At 36.0% G+C, this 18,277-nt stretch overlaps 1 protein-coding gene across 1 annotated transcript; it reads left to right on the forward strand.

The window, feature by feature from the left end:
- The first annotated feature begins 384 nt into the window (after positions 1-384).
- LOC127851527 (3-oxoacyl-[acyl-carrier-protein] reductase FabG-like) lies at positions 385-18,060 on the forward strand. Its single transcript, XM_052385352.1, has 9 exons — positions 385-512; positions 7,990-8,123; positions 8,662-8,754; positions 10,303-10,388; positions 12,031-12,124; positions 13,026-13,095; positions 14,790-14,826; positions 16,867-16,930; positions 17,479-18,060. Exons 1-9 carry the CDS (start codon positions 458-460, stop codon positions 17,635-17,637), a joined length of 792 nt encoding a protein of 263 aa, XP_052241312.1. The 5' UTR covers positions 385-457; the 3' UTR covers positions 17,638-18,060.
- Positions 18,061-18,277: the final 217 nt, after the last annotated feature.

The following is an 18,277-nucleotide window of genomic DNA, read 5'->3' on the forward strand; positions in this document are numbered from 1 at the left end:
AATGCAGGTTACATGGCCTTCTAAGTTTCAATGAAGTACAAAGGTTTAGTAAACTGGTTGTTTCCGAGTTCTGGTTGGGTATTTCATACGGGATACTGATATTGCAACAAATAGCAATAAAGAATAGAATCTGCCAAAGTCTTATTTGGTCTCCAACCTTCAAGTAAACGAGTGAATTTCTACTAAACAGCAATGTTTTCCCTACCACATGCACGCAGAAATATTCGAAAATAAAGTCATGGCAAGTGATCCTTCAGAGAACAGAGACTTCAAATAAATGATGTTCATGTTTTTAGAGGGTGCACACCATTCTCCTAGCAGAGTTGTCGTTCGTGCCTCAACATACGTGAATGTAATGAACCGCATTGCGAGAGAGTGGGTGCACACCAAAAAGTGTTTAGTATAGTGTAGCCTATTTCTTTCCATTGCGTTTTTGACGACGCAAAATATTTTCAATATGGCTGAAAAATCTGCGATCGGACGTCTTGATGGAAAAGTGGCACTTATTACGGGTTTGTTCAACAAATTACTGTTTTGGAATATACAAAATTCAAACCGAAAGTTTTTAAGTAGACCAATGTCAGGGAAGAAATGGAATTTCTCTGTAATTGTTAGTGCACACTGTACTATCAAACGGGCTAGGTTGCACTAAATGTTTCAACCAGTTATGGCTAGGTCATAGATTACACATGCCCAATTAATTTCCTTCTTTGTTATATATAGAATTCGCAATCTTTGATCTCAAATTTCACCATGACCGAGCGATAAGCCAATATATCACTATACATGACTGGAAAGGTGATTTCATAAGCTTACAAAATAACTGCATTTGAAAAAATTCTATATGACGTAACTCAAAATAATTACCTTAGAACATATGAACCGGTTTTGACAGCTACCGGCACTGCCATTTGAAGGCAAAAACCATGCCCTACTATTGAGGCTGGCAACCACTAACATACAAAGAAATGCACAAATCAGGCCTTTTGCCCTGTGACTTACACATGTACGTTTAAACTGATACCTAAACTCATCATTTCAAATACATTTTAAAATTCTTATGCACCAGGACCTGCATCATATGTGCTTAGTAGCAAACTGACTGCATGTAACCCCCCAAATTCCACTTCAGGCTTTTTCCGCCCTGTGCCACGGGTCCGAAATTCGGCCCCATTCCCAATGCAAATCTGAAAATATATAAGTTGACCTGATCTGGTGTAGAAAATAGAAAGTATTGCATAATTAAATTATCTGTTGCCTTGAATTTGTTTTAAAAACTGTAAAATATGTTAATGATTATTTAAGACCTTCCTTATTTTCCTCAAAATCCGGCGCTTCGTGCGAATTTTTTCGCCTCAAAAAAGGCCAAGCCTTTTCCCCAAATTCAGATTAAAAAACCTGCACTTATCACACATGTTCTAAATATTTTGTAAAATTTTAATAATAAGTTATCCAAATAGTCTTTATTTACCAGTTAACGGCTTCTTTGAAATATAAGAAACACTATTAACATGCGATAATTTTTCCCAATTGAGCCAATTTTGCGATAATTTTTTTTCCCAAAATGAGGGTTTTCACGACGCGAAATTTCCAAAATGACGTTTTCCCAAAATGGAGCGGAAAAAGCCTGCACTTCTGTTTAGGGTTATGTAACCTCATAGATCATATAAACGTACTCTCATAGCCTTTGATAATTTTTTGGCTATGGCGGATCTGTGAGTCTATATGCACCCCTTTATAAACACAATCGCAGTTCAGTGCAGAGATATGTGCGCATCAGTAAACAGATGTCATTTGTTACCAATTAAAAAAAGCAGAGATTGGGATATTTTTTTCTCTGATGGGATTACTGCCCCATAGATGAAAAAAAAAATGGGCACTTATAAAGTTGAAAGGGCACTTAGCAAAAATGAATGAGCACTTCTCAATATTTATTTCGGGTAAAAATTACAGACAACAGGAAAATCAGCGTAAAATTGCGACCCCATCAAATTTATTTCCGCGTCTGTGACGCAACTATATTCAGGGCTTCCGCTGTCGTTCGCCAAATTCGCCGTTGGCGAAAATTTCGCAAATTCGGCGAATAAAATTCTCGGTTGGCGAAAATGCTCGGCGAAACGTTTTTATAATTCGGCGAATAAAATTCTCGGTTGGCGAAAATGCTCGGCGGAACGTTTTTTGCCTGTCAAGTACCATCCCAGATAGTAAACTCTTTAAACCGTCGACTGTGCGTCAATACATCGTGTTATTAACCAGAAAATTTGATACGCAGTCTGCAGCAACACCGGTCATCGAAACAAAGGAAACTTGCTGGTGCATTGTGTACTGGCAGTGACGTCACCATCTACATGTATGTATAGTACGCTTGCTGGTGTGAAAGCAAAAGATGTTATCGAACATTATGTCAATACCACGGGCCTGGCAAAAGCATTTAACAAAAAACTATTTCTTCACAAAAACACATGAAATCTTGTTTTAACAGGAATTTGAGAGCATTTCTGTTTAATAGTTTCATTACTATAATATTTTGGGAAAGGTAAAGTTTGATTAAGAAACCAACAATTTCGGAAATAAAAAGTATACCATTCACTCGTTGTAATATATTTCGGATATGTTAAAAATTCGGACATTTAAAGATATGGACATTTATGTGTTTGTTTGTTGTTGATAGTTTGTAAAACTATGTTTTACCATATTTCAGGCAACTAGAATGGATGGTGGCAATTATCTGGGCCTTTCTGTGAAGAAACATGCGTGAAAAACATTCATTTATTTGAGCCTAGAAATCATCCACCACTTTCAGAAAATGTTTTAACAACAGAAGCTGTCAAAGCTGATGTATATCATATATAAATGACCAAATATAACTGTTTAACAATATGAAGTGAGAGGCTTTAAAAATAAAGCATCTTTAGTCTGTTATGTTTTGCAAAGATTGAAATATGTGCTCAAGAATGAATATCTTTAATATAATGAAAATGTGCTTATTTTGTACACAATGTGAACTGAACATGTGCTTATGATGTATGTATAAACTGATATTCTGTTATGTAGAAAAAAAATATGATTATTACATTGATGTATGTATATCTAGATGTATGCATATCTATAAATGTTTTTTGTTATAAACTGAAATTCTGTTATGTACAATATTTTAAAAGGATGATTATAGTAATAAATATATTTCAGCTTCATATTGTAGTTATTTGTGTTCTTACACCCCTAGACTTTCACGAGGCGGTCCCAAATGCTTGGCTAAAACTTTGGCTACAGTTTCTAAAATTTGGCTACAAAAAAATCCAATTGGCTAAAATGTTGGCTAAAGAAATTTTTGAGCCAGGGGAAGCCCTGTATATTGTTTAACATGTTAATTAAATTAAACAAACCCGATATAGTAGATACAAATAGTATTACCTTGCAATATTATAATAAGTATAAATAATCCAATAAAACACTGCCATTACTCACGATATATGTGTTTAGGAAATATTTTAAACAGGGGCGTCCGCCATAGTTAGGAACTGTACAGAAAGTTTTCTAATCGGTATATCTTGGAAAATCATTGATAAATGTATTCGTCGTTTCAATGCTAAGTGCCGAGTAATTTCGGCAAATTGGAACTCAACTTGCGTAAAACACTTGCTCCATTAACCGTTAAACTCCACCTCCAATCTCTGCAAAAGATTCGAAGGCGAAGCTATGCATTGAGGAACAAACACACGATTGGTTCAGCATGTTGATTGCTAGACAAAGGAAGCCAATTTTATCAGCAAGAAATTTGTCGCTTTATTGCTTCAGACAGGAAGCGGCTTTCCTTTGATGACGTCAAACTATAAACTCACACAGTGCAAATTTTTGGAAGACTAACTGACTCTTTATTTACAATTCCAGTTAACAAAAAACACTTGCTTACATTAAACTTTGGATTAAATTATCAAAATAAAGCAAAAGCGAAGTTGAAAAATATGATTTAATTAATTTGCGTCAGTTCAAATAAGATGTTTGGCGTTGTAAATCAACGAGTTTTCATGACAACAACAACTTTAACAAACATTACCACAACCATGCGGGGATCGATCTACCTCGATTTGTTTCATAAACGATCTCATAAGTCAAGTAAGAGCAAACAAATAATTTGGGTAAGAGTAATTCATCTTATATAAGATTTATGCAACGGGCATCTTATTGCGTAATGGTGCGCATCGCATTACGGAAATGATGCGCAGTTTTTCGTTTTAATGGGAAAAGAATGCACTGCGCACCTTTATCTCATTCTCTGAAGAAAGTGATGACTAAACCTCAAAAACACATCAAATTTTCCTGATTGGCAGCCTTCAGACTTTATCCTTTGCATGCAACCTAAAAAACACGACGATGATTCAACACACTTTTCTTGCTGACATGTACACTTGAAAATTTGGAACAGTGTTAATATTCAACATCTGCTTGATTCAACATCTGTTTGACAATGTTATCTACTTACAGTACAGCCAATGCGGAACAAACATAATCCTCGGTCATGCCACAGCCAGAATGTTAGTACTCGGCAGCCGCGTCGTGTGTTAACGCGGTGTATCGTCGAGGCATGCGGCATCGATCCACGCAACGACGCTGAGTTTGTGTCAACCTGGCGTACTTTTGTGGCATAAATCGGCCACATACATACACGGCTGATTGAGTGCAAAGATCAACACCTACTTGTATATTTGTGTAGCGTCAATACCTAGATTAACACCACTTTCATTGCTATTATTGTCACGTTTTAATAAGCAGATAAGCCGGATATGGTTTTTATATGATGCTTTATAGACTTTTATATAATATATATATTATATCACTCAAATATACTCGACACGTAATGCTCCTTAACAAATTATCGTTGAATTAATTACGCACAACTGTAAATGTTTCATTTGATTCTCAGATGAAATTTGTAATCCGAAACACGCTTCCGAATTTGAATGCTAACGCGACATTAACAATTAAATTATAGCGTCAAATAAACAGTGCTTTATCCTTTGTCTCAATAAAAAGCGCATGAAAATTATGCAGACATGTAGAACGTCGCATGGAAAGTGTGGGTATATTTTGTGTTGTATAAAAACAGGAACTTCACGTCAGGCAATTTACGCGTGTTCAGTGGGAAAAAAAACGCCCCGATTGGACGTTATTTCATCACATCTTTAAATAGAAACAAATGCCAAAATGTATTTGACACTTAAGAAAAATGGCGAATGTTTGTATTTCTTGAGATTCATGAAAACTTTTATCGTAAATATTTACCAGAATTTTGCTTTAAAACTGGAATATACAGGATTATCAGGTAATGAGTCGCATGGGAAAAATAGTAAGTATTCAGTAATAGATACATGAAATTAATTATGATTTTAAACATTATTATTATTGTTCTTTTAAAATAAGTTGACTAACTAATCATTTATTAAAGATTTTTATGAAGGCATCGACTCGGCGTCATATTGCGGATCGCGGCTTGCCTCGGCGGACAGTTGCGAAGCATCGCGGCGAAATGCGACATGCCGCTGCAATCTGATGCGGCTTCAACTGCCGACTCAGCATCGACTCGTTGCACCTTGACGCCGCGGATCGCGAAATATGTTTATTCCGCGTTGGCTGTACTGTAGGTTACATCAAATCACAATGTGCAAAAGATTGGTGTACTGACCTTACCAATAGCTACACTTTAAGTCTGCAAGATTGCAACAGTTTCCAATATGGTGCATAGAGCGTACCAAAGAATCAAAAAGAAAATAAAAAGCAATTATTTCTTGCTTTATTTGGTCCATTTAATTTACATGAGTTTGTGCTTTATAAGACAGGTAAACTTTGATAAGTTTTTGCAGTATCAGTGTTCCTTAGCCTTTGCAGTGGTGATCAATTTTGCACCTTTGGAAAATAGACTGCACATTGCAATTCTCAGCAACCCATTGGGTAGTTGCAATAATTCAACTCCCAGCTTTATAACCCTTTATTTACTTTATTATTCTTTCGCATGCTCTATCCACCATATTGAGAACTGTTGTGATGTTGCCAACAACAAGTGTCGCTATCTGTTAGGTCGCAGTACTCCAATCTTTTGCACATCATGATATTTGATGTAATCAAGTCAAAAACGATGTCAAACAGTGGTGAAAGGTCAAGGTCATCCTTCAAGATCAAAGGTAAAATATATGGCTTCAAAGCATAGTAGGGGGCATTGTGTGTCACTTACACAGCTCTTGTGCTTATTTTTTTACATTTTATTTAAAGATAAGCAGCGAATAAAACATTTGTTAAAGTTACTATTAATCCATAAACAAAGTAACATACATGTAATTTTGTGTTACCTTATTTGAAAATCACAGCATCACCCTGAACTAAACATGACCTACTTCATGGTAATAGTCATGGATAACCATCAAATAAATTACAACTTCTAAAACTTGAAAAAAACAACATGAACCAGTGTGTTTTTTTCCATTCAAAATCAGGTCCGGTAACCGGACCAATGCCCAATGGAAAAAAGTATATATTTTTCCCAAATAGGAGCTAAAAATTCCCAATGGAAGGTTTCCAATGTTTTTGTTGTTTTTTTAACCAGGTTTTCCGAAGGAAAAAACTGGTTATTAGATTGGCGAATGCGGGCGGGCTGGCTGGCGGGCTGGCTGGCGGGCTGGCGGAACAAGCTTGTCCGGGCCATAACTATGTCGTTCATTGTCAGATTTTAAAATCATTTGGCACATTTGTTCACCATCATTGGACGGTGTGTCGCGCGAAATAATTACGTCTATATCTCCAAGGTCAAGGTCACACTTTGAGTTCAAAGGTCAAAAATGGCCATAAATGAGCTTGTCCGAGCCATAACTATGTCGTTCATTGTCAGATTTTAAAATCATTTGGCACATTTGTTCACCATCATTGGACGGTGTGTCGCGCGAAATAATTACGTCGATATCTCCAAGGTCAAGGTCACACTTTGAGTTCAAAGGTAAAAAATAGCCATAAATGAGCTTGTCTGGGCTATAACTATGTCATTCATTATGATATTTTAAAATCATTTGGCACATTTGTTCACCATCATGGGACGGTGTGTTGCACAAAAGAATCACGTCAATATCTCCAATGTCAAGGTCGCCACGACTAAAAATAGATTTATTTTAAAACAAACTTACAAAGGGTGTTAATTTTGTTTGTTCATTTAAAAAGTTCAGTTTGTCTCCCTTTATCAGATTTTTTTTCACAATGAAAACCTGGTTTTGTGACAATTTTGTCCCTTGTTTTGTTTTTTTTAGATCTAAATATTTTGTTCATCTCTCATCAAGATAAGTTCAACCTTAGGTAAGTAAGTGTAATACTGGACACACTTGTATCCTCAATTTTAAAGCATTTTTTAGCAAACTAAAACGACACTAATTTCCCAATTTAAGACAAAACGCCGCAAATTTTCCCAATCCAAAGGGACCCGGCCCCATTCCCAAAACAGTGGAAGAAAAACACTGATGAACTTTCCACTACATTTTGAGGGTTTTTCGTTATAAACAGGCCTTGACACTAATAGTGTCCCGGGATCCTGAGACCCCCAAATTTGGTGAGGGAAACCAGTTTTTCCCAGGATTTTGCTCTAATTTTAATAGGCAGGGTTCCCTTAGGAAAACCATCTGTAGAAGTTAGTGTCAAGCCCTCATAAAGTCATGAAACTATGAGGAGGGCCAATACTATGAGAATCAGGGATACGTGTTAAATTAATTTGCAATTTGCCACATGAAATTGCTTGATATAAAAACTTATCATTGTACTATATGTCCATACTGCCACATTCTGTTGATTTTATAAGTGCCACACTGCCCAATCATAACTGGCCAAGACTTTTTCCCTTCCTTTGTGAACTGGCCTCTGTGCTCCTCACTTAGTGTAAAAATGAGTAGCACACTTTGAAAATATGTTAACTTAACCCCTCACAGAATGAATGTAATTCCCTCTTCTTTACTTCAGGCGGTAGTTCTGGGATTGGGGCAGGAACTGCCAAGATGTTCTGTCAGCAGGGGGCCAGGGTTGCGATTATGGGGCGAAATTCAGAGAACTTGCAGAAAGTGGCAGATGAATGTGAGAGAATTAACAACCAAAAGGTGCATTGAGTGAATCTTGAAATGTAGGTTGTAGTGAGAACTAAAACTAATTTTCACACTTTAGTGGTATTTTAACTATGACGTTTTGAATTCATAAGTAAAATAAATGAGGGACTATGAATGTATGTAAAATTGGAGAGAAATATACTGTTGTAGCAACAGGAGTTTCACCTCTTAATATATTTTCATTCTCTTTATAATTCATCATTTCAATATAGTCCAATTTTAGTGTCAAATATTATGAAGTATAAAAAAGCAATGAATTTAGTGCAAACATGTTCATATGTAGTTAGGAAAGAGTAAGTAAAAAAAAATCATGGTATATCAAACATAGTGTTGGTGACACGTCTCTGATATTCTTTCACATTTATATTTATTTTATAAAATCTATGTTGTATTACAAATTAAATATAATTTTGTTCTTCATGTTCAGCTTTAAAGTGTGATAATTTTATTTTTATTTACATATTTTCACCTCAAAGTTACAGTATTTACAACCTCATGTACATAAGAACTGTTCTTCTTGTGTTTTTTCCAGGCTCTCTGTATAATTGGAGACATTACCAAGGAAGAGGATGTCAAGAAGATTGTAGAGGAGACTATAACGTTCTATGGCAAACTTGATGTACTGGTATGTGTGCAAAATTGCATATTTGGTGTACAGAGATTTAAAGTTACCACTTGAAAGCCGAGTCTATATTGAATATACATGTACATTGGATTTGTAAACATGTAAAAAACTGTTAATTTAACAGGATGATTTATATCCATCTTTCATTACATGCGAAAAGTCAAACTAGAAATGGCGCGGCAGAGGCCGACGCGTATCCCCACGCCGAATGTTTGACCTAGGTGTGCCCCAGGGTTGGTAATGGGGCCATGCATAGCTGAGATTGACCGTATTGTCATAAGAGAAGTTCATCATCAATTAGAAGTGAATTGGTGTAGAAATGAAGAAGTTATAGTAAAAGGCAATTTTGGGTGGGTGTGGTCTATGTGGGCGGGGCCCCAGGGTTGGTAATGGGGCCATGCATAGTTGAGATTGACCGTATTGTCATAAGAGAGGTTCAGTATCAATTTGAAGTGAATCGGTGTAGAAATGAAGAAATTATAGTAAAAGGCAATTTTGGGTGGGTGTGGTCTATGTGGGCGGGGCGCCCCAGGGTTGGTAATGGGACCATGCATAGTTGAGATTGACTGTATTGTCATAAGAGAAGTTCAATATCAATTTGAAGTGAATCGGTGTAGAAATGAAGAAATTATAGTAAAGGCAATTTTGGGTGGGTGTGGTCTATGTGGGCGGGGCCCCAGGGTTGGTTATGGGGCCATGCATAGTTGAGATTGACCCTAATGTCATAAGAGAAGATCAGTATCAATTTGAAGTGAATCCGTGTAGAAATGAAAAAATTATAGTAAATGGAATTTTTTGGTGGGTGTGGCTATGTGGGCTCGCGCCCCAGGGTTGGGATTGGGGCCATGCATAGTTGAGATTGACCCTAATGTCATAAGAGAAGTTCAGTATCAATTTGAAGTGAATCCGTGTAGAAATGAAAAAATTATAGTAAATGGAATTTTTTGGTGGGTGTGGCCTATGTGGGCGGGCGCCCCAGGGTTGGGATTGGGGCCATGCATAGTTGAGATTGACCCTAATGTCATAACAAAAGTTCAGTATCAATGTGAAGTGAATCCGTGTAGAAATGAAAAAATTATAGTAAATGGAAATTTTTGGTGGGTGTGGCCTATGTGGGCGGGGCGCCCCAGGGTTGGGAATGGGGCCATGCATGGTTGAGATTGACCGTATTGTCATAAGAGAGGTCCAGTATCAATTTGAAGTGAATCGGTGTAGAAATAAAGAAGTAAATGTAAAATAACCTAAAAAAATGAGTGATAATTTCTGACGCGGCCCCACCCCAACCGCTATAACTTTTGACCCAGAGGTCAGATCAAAATTCCAAATAGTGCAGGGTCGCACATATGCTCATAGCTACCATGTGTGTAAGTTTCAAGGTTCTAGTGCTTTTAGTGTAGGAGGAGATAGTGGCCAGGACGGACGGACAGACAGACAGACGGACGGACGGACGGCGGAGATAACCACAATATCCCCACCTTTTTTTCAAAAAGCGTGGGGATAACAATCTGTGTTGATGTTGCTAACTACAGTTTCATTTTCTACTGGCAGGTAAACAACGCTGGAATTGTTGGACTTGGCTCCATAGAAACAACATCTCTTGAGCAGTATGACACTATCATGGACACCAATGTCAGGTTAGCAAACTTAATAATAGTATTGTTGCCATCATCAACACCAATTTCGGGTAAGTAATATTTAAAATGTTTGTGTGACCAAAAAAATGCACACTTGTAATGTCAGTAATGTTATCATTTTTTTGTTGGTTTCCATCAGGGTGACAAATATCAAGTCAGCAATGTTAACAATGTTTTTGTTACCATCATGGTAACCAATATCGGGTCAGCAATGTTAAAAATGTTTTTGTTACCATCACCATAACCAATATCGGGTCGGCAATGTTAAAAATGTTTTTGTTACCATCAGGGTAACCAATATCGGGTCAGCAATTTTAACAATGATCTTGTTACCAACATGTTAACCAATATCGGGTAAGCAATGTGAACAATGTTCTTGTTACCATCATGGTAACCAATATTGGGTCAGCAATTTTAAAAATGTTCTTGTTGCCATCATAGTAACCAATATCGGGTCAGCAATTTTAACAATGATCTTGTTACCAACATGGTAACCAATATCGGGTGAGCAATGTGAACAATGTTCTTGTTACCATCATGGTAACCAATATCGGGTCAGCAATGTTCACAATGTTTTTGTTACCATCATGGTAAACCAATATCGGGCCAGCAATGTTAATTGTAACAATGTTTTTGTTGCCATCATGGTAACCAATATCTGGTCAGCAATGTTAACAATGTTTTTGTTACCAACATGGTAACCAATGTCGGGTCAGCAATTTTAACAATGTTCTTGTTACCATCATGGTAACCAATATGGGGTAAGCAATGTGAACAATGTTCTTGTTACCATCATGGTAACCAATATCGAGTCAGCAATGTTCACAATGTTCTTGTTGCCATCATGTTAATCAATATCGGGTCAGCAATGTTTACAATGTTCTTGTTACCATCATGTTAATCAATATCGGGTCAGCAATTTTAACAAATTTGTTACCATCATGGTAACCAATATCGGGTCAGCAATGTTAACAATGTTCCTGTGCAATTTTCAAGGATTGATCATGTTTTTGTTCATGTGTAAGTGTATGTAACTCAAACTTTGACCACACAATTAATGTGCTTTGCAACTTTGATGTTATGCTATTGCTTAAAAAGTCAAGTGTCAAATGATCAAAAGAACTTAGATGTATTTATTACGTTTGTAAGAATCCAAGTGTGTGTGATTGTTTGCTTCTCTCTTATAAAATGGTAGAAAGGTAGAGGCATCACATGATTATTCCCTACCTTTAGGGATATGTATATTATGGCAATATGGTCTATACAGCATCTAGTCCAGAGGAAATATTGTTTATGCCTCAATAACCACATTTGTTGGTGTTTTAACTTCAGGGCAATGTATCACATGACAATTTTGTTCACTTCACATCTGGTGGAGTCCAAAGGAAACATAGTGTATATCTATATAACAACTTATGGTAGTGTGCTCCCTTCAGGACGATGTATTGCATGACATGATTGTGTACATCATATGTAGTAAAGTTCAAAAGAAACATTGTGAATGCCATATAGAAATATATGTTGGTCTTCTACCTTCAGGGCGATGTATCACATGACAATGTTGTGCACACTGTATCTGATGGAGTCTAAAGGAAACATTGTGAATGTCTTATATAAATATATGTTGGTCTTCTACTTTCAGGGCAATGTATCACATGACAATGTTGTGCACACCATATCTGGTGGAGTCTAAAGGAAACATTGTGAATGTCTCCAGTGTGAATGGACTGCGTTCTGTGAGTACATATAGTTCTGTATTTATAAACAGAACCTTTTTGTGTTGACCTGTACAAAGGACTCGCAATGCTATAATACATGTCATGTTCGCTGCATTTCATGTCTGAAAAACATTCCAAAATAAATCATATCTACTCAAGATGTTAATTTTTATGTATATACAAGGTTATAAGATTGGGAAGATGGTGTTAACAGGGTTGTTTTGGGTCACTAACTTTATTTTGCATTGACCTATCTTGGTTAAACTTTGGACATGGAGACCTATCATGGCAACTTTTTTTACGCTCAGTGATTAAAAATTGGATGGAGGTTTTGATCTAAAATTATGTATGTAGGTAGCATACATACAGACTTAGCTTTGAATGGTCAAGGTCACTGTTTCTTAAAATAATAAAATGGTTTATGCTCAAACAGGAACTTATTTAAATAAAGCTATAAGCTGTTTGCTTATGACATTGTAAACAGAACATTCAAGCCAGAGCTCACCAAAGAGAATTCAATACATTTTAAATGGCTATTGGTTCTTATGAAAGTACAGGAAAAGGATTTTTATTTCACTAAAAACTATTTTTTTTTGTAAGAAATGCATTTGATTATGATATGTTTTTGTTTGAAATTGCTTGATGTGAATGGAATAGATACTTAACTGTATGATTTGTGCAAATTTAATATACCTACAGAACAAATAATAATTTACCATATCATGATTATTTAACGGATTTAGATACACCATTTGATTATTCTGGGTGGTAAGATGTCTATTAAAATATATTTTATGGGGAGCCAGTTTTTTAAACATGTTGTATCAAACAGTAAATGATGTATAATTAAGAAATAAAAGTTCATTTCTGCTTATGTTTTTTATAAGATTTTACATGGATGTGTTTCTTCTTTTTACAGTTTCCTAATGTTTTGGCCTACAATATGTCAAAGAGTGCTGTTGATCAATTCACAAGATGCTGCGCCTTGGGTATGAAAATTAAACATCGCATGTGTTTGTATTGGCTTATTAAGATTTTATTAAGTGCCTTTGGTACCACTATTTCCCTTTCTTTTTTATTCACCACATACCAAAGCATTACTGTTATTGATGTGATGATTTCAGCTTTTTATGCCCCCGGTATGGTGGCATATAGCAGTTGAACTGTCCGTCAGTCAGTATGTCAGTCAGTCTGTCCGTCCGTCCGAAAAAAAATTTAACATTGGCCATAACTTTTTCACTATTGAAGATAGCAACTTGATATTTGGCATGCATGTGTATCTCATGGAGCTGAACATTTTGAGTGGTGAAAGGTCAAGGTCAAGGTCATCCTTCAAGGTCAAATGTCAAATATATGGCGTCTGTCCGTCCAAAAACTTTTAACATTGGCCATAACTTTTTCAATATTGAAGATAGCAACTTGATATTTGGCATGCATGTGCACCTCACGGAGCTGCACATTTTGAGTGGTGAAAGGTGAAGGTCAAGGTCATCCTTCAAAGTCAAATGTCTAATATAAGGCGTCTGTCTGTCCGTCCAAAAACTTTAACATTGGCCATAACTTTTTCACTATTGAAGATAGCAACTTGATATTTGGCATGCATGTGTATCTCATGAAGCTGAACATTTTGAGTGGTGAAAGGTGAAGGTCAAGGTCATCCTTCAAGGTCAAATATCAAATATATGGCGTCTGTCCATCCGAAAACTTTAACATTTGCCATAACTTTTTCAATATTGAAGATAGCAACTTGATATTTGGCATGCATGTGTATCTCATGAAGCTGCACATTTTGAGTGGTGGAAGTTCAAGGTCAAGGTCATCCTTCCAGGTCAAAAAAAGAAAAAAAAATTTTTTTGTCAAAGCGGCATTCTCATGAAGCTGCACATTTTGAGTGGTGGAAGTTTAAGGTCAAGGTCATCATTCAAGGTCAAAAAAAAATTTTTTTTTTTTTTCAAAGCGGCGTTCTCATGAAGCTGCACATTTTGAGTGGTGGAAGTTCAAGGTCAAGGTTATCCCTCAAGGTCAAAGGTCAAAAAAATAAAAAAATAATTCAAAGCAGCGCAATAAGGGGCATTGTTTTTCTGACGAACACATCTCTTGTTTAACGCCAACTTTGGTGAAATGTGTCAGTGTTGCTTTACAATTGTGGCATGTTATAAACAAAAAGAACACTATGGTCCTTAATCATTTCACTTGGTACCAGGTACTTAGGAGGATTGGTAAAATTGTTTGGGGTCAACTGGTCAAGGTCACGGAGGCTTTTAACATACTATTGTATTTTGCATTATGGTGTATGGAACATGCTTTAATATATGATCATCATAATTTGTTTTACTGTTAATCGTGAGAAAAGATGACGAGTTTCAATTTCAATTTTGAAATCAAGAGGCCTATGTCTATGTAAAAGGGTGCCTTAAAAGCAAATGTTCCCTCTTATTCATTTTTTTTCCAATGGTAATGGATATATGTAATGGATAGAAATATTTTACCTATATGCATCTAAGATTGTATGCTGGTTATCTCTTTTGAGGTCAACCAGTCAGAGGTCAAGGTCACATTTACTTGGATAATGAAACGTATTACCACACAATGTCCATAGAATACTTTAATCTAGGATCACAAAAATTAGAAAATTGTTTAGTTTTCAGGCAATTTGAGTATATAAACTAATTTGGCATTTCAGATTTGGCACCGAAACAAGTAAGAGTTAATAGTGTGAAGTAAGTATTCAACTAGTTTCCTTTTTGTAATTGACATGAACTTAAAGGGAGCTTTTCACAGATTTTTGCATGTATTGAAGTTTATGGCTCAAACCACTGACACCTGAAGAAAAAAGTCTATCACTTAGACCACTCGACCATCCGTGCTCATACAGTGATTGATGTTTTTAATACTGTAATTAAGCAATCTTCGTAGTGTCACAAAATATAACAACAACAACAGAACTCTCCAAATTATTCAATCGTTTTGCGTTGCAACGCTTTATAATTAACAGGTTTTTAAATCGTCAAAATATGCATAAAATGGACATTTTAGAGCATGGTAAGTGTTCAGTATTACTGTTTCCTCACAAATATCATAACTGCAAAGAAAATGTGTGAATTTAAAACATTATTTTTTTCAATTTCGTCAATTTACCAAAACGTGAAAAGTTCTCTTTAAGTGAAATGAGTAACTCAGAAAGTGTTCACTAAAATGAGTGTACTTTTTGAAGGTCTCATTCTCAAATTAAACCAGATTTTCAACAAAGTTATTAGAATGTTGAATGTCAGTTGAGCAGGGGCCAGGGCGGGCAGCGTCAAGCATGTAAAACTTTAATCTTGATGAAATGGAAAGAGAAAGCTCAAATGGAGACATAGTTGGGTACTGAATTTTATGTCAGTTTGGTTGTGGAAATAATTAATAAAAAATAAAAAACTGTTGCACATCAATGACTTCAGCTTGGTTAGAGGTGTTGCTCTAAAATTGTGTTAAGTATGTAGCGCTTGATTGCATTCGGGGTCAGGCAGTTCCTCTACCCTTGGATTGCATTGAAGAGAATTTGTGTCGTTAAGCTTTGGATTGTATATAAGAGAATTTGGGTCGTTAAGATTTGATTGTATTTAAGAGAATTTGGGTCATCTAGCTTTGGATTGCTTTTGAGCGAATTTGGGTCGTCTAGCTTTGGATTGCTTTTTAGCGAATTGGGTTGGTCTAGCTTTGGATTGCTTTTGAGCAAATTTGGGTCGTCAAGCTTTGGATTGCTTTTGAGCGAATTTGGGTCGTCTAGCTATGGATTGCTTTTTAGCGAATTTGGGTCATCTAGCTTTGGATTTCTTTTGAGCAAATTTGGGTCATCAAGCTTTGGATTGCTTTTTGGTTTAGTCTGGTCAGTAACAAGGTCTCATACAGGGTACATCATTAAATATGGTAAAAAGCAAACTTTAGGTGTACAGTCAAATCTTTTAGTTTGAATTTACTGATCTTAATGGAACTTTGGATATAGTTGGCTCGCATGAAGACCTAGCCTTGATTGCAATTGGGTTAAGTTTGATTAAAGTCAAGGATCCATTTGTATAAAATAGAAAAGATCAATAACTTGCGTTAGGACAAATGCAATGAGCAGAAATTGTGTTCGTAGGTGGCTATTATGCTTTATTTTCGTAAATTAATAAGTGAAATGTAAAAATGTTAAAAAGAACTTTTTTTGTTTGTTGGATTTACATGTATATGTTTCTTTAGGGTATTTTTTAACCAAAATCACTGGGCTTAAGCATGTTTTTAGTATGAAATTGTCCAAATGATGGCTTGAGCCTTCGGATGTTTTTAAATAAACCTGTAATGTGTAGAAATAAAGCATTTTACTTATATGTTTATGATTAAAATTGTATGTTTTATCTTTGTGTTATCAATATCAATTTAAATGTAATGAATTAAAAAAATAATAATACATTTTCCAAATGATATGAAGTTTAGTTAAGTTAAATTTTTGCTGACATTTATTGGGCTTTTAAAACGTAGCTTACCGCACTTGTATATTGGGTGTGCAGTTTTAACTCTCCAGTTAGTAATATACAAATTTAATTTTCAAAGTGTTAAGAGTAATACACTTTAATACAATATGTATATGAATGTCGTACACTTTTTTTGGTTACCTTTGTTTGCAATATCTGAACTTGTCCTATTTATTCAGGCCAATGTCCGAAAATTAGTTATATTGATTTGCAATTGTCACTTTGTCAGTCTGTAAGCTGAAACCTAGCTGTTTCTCACTACTCTAGTCCAGGCGTGATCATCACAGAGATCCACAAGCGAGGTGGGCTGGATGAGGAGGGCTATCAGAAGGTAATTACTGCCTGGGATCTGGTGTACATTACGATACAATGATCCTTGAAGAAATGCCATTTATACAGTATAAATTATGTTTGAAGAAATGCCACGAAGAAATTAAAGTTTAAAATGAAGAACATCCACCTAAATAGTATTTAATGAAGAAAAGTCTTAAAAAGTATATAACGATATTTGAAGAAATGCCGTTAACTAGTATTAAGTATATACAGAGTGATGGTAAGATCCTTGTGACCGCTATACTCAGGTGACCGCTATACTCAGGTAACAGCGAATGCACAGGTCACCGTTATACTCAAGTCACCCCTATACTCAGGTCACCGCTATACTCGGGTTACACCTATGTCAGGATGGACTGTAGTGTAAAAGATCTATAAAGAAATACATGCTTCTTATCATTCGTAAACAAACTTTTCTTTCTTGTGATATTCAGGTGTAGTTCCTTGAGAGGAAAGTATAAAATAATGCCATTTACATAGTACAAAGAAACAAGTATAACAAGTTTATTTGTTAAAAAGTCTCTTTGATCTGAATATCACTTGTAGTTCCTTGAGCGTACCAAGGTCACGCATGCGCTGGGTCGGCCTGGCCAGGTGGAGGAAGTAACCGCCATGATTGCGTTCCTCGCGTCAGACAATGCGTCATTCATCACTGGGGCTCAGATACCTATAGATGGAGGAAGACACGCCATGTGTCCACGATAATGGAGGACTTTCTTCTGTTTGAAATAATTGTGCAGTGGCATTGTATGTGGGGCCCAAACATGTGTACACATCGTGACAGTTGTCTTGCATTTGAAATTGTAAAGCATGATTTATTTGGCATGCAAACATTATGTGTGTGCGTATCATTTCAGCTGTCTTTCATTTAAAATTTTGGAATTGGCTTATATTGGGACGTAAATGTGGTTGTTTAATGATTGATATCTCACATTTTAATTTCTTGAGTATGGTTGTATATGGGGCCAAAAAATATGTACACCAATTGTGACACATAATTGAAATTGTGTAGTGGGTTGTACCTAGGCGTTCATATGTTAACGTGAGTGCTTTTTATGAGATATTATTTCAACAAATCAATTTTTGATGGTTGTGAAAAAGAGAAGTAAAACGCATTTATGATGGAAATTTGTTGTTTATTGTTGTGAAATGGATAAGACTATTCTGTTTAGTGCTTAAATGTGTTCGACATCTTGTTATTATCCTCCACCAAAGGCGGAGGGATATTGTTTTGGCGTTGTCTGTTCGTCAGTCCGTCTGTCCATCCGGAGCCATATCTTGGAAGTGCTTTGGCGGATTTCATTGAAACTTGGTATGAGTTTATATATGGATAATAGGATGATGC

Source organism: Dreissena polymorpha, chromosome 11 (assembly GCF_020536995.1).
Source record: "Dreissena polymorpha isolate Duluth1 chromosome 11, UMN_Dpol_1.0, whole genome shotgun sequence".
Lineage (NCBI taxonomy): Eukaryota > Metazoa > Mollusca > Bivalvia > Myida > Dreissenidae > Dreissena > Dreissena polymorpha.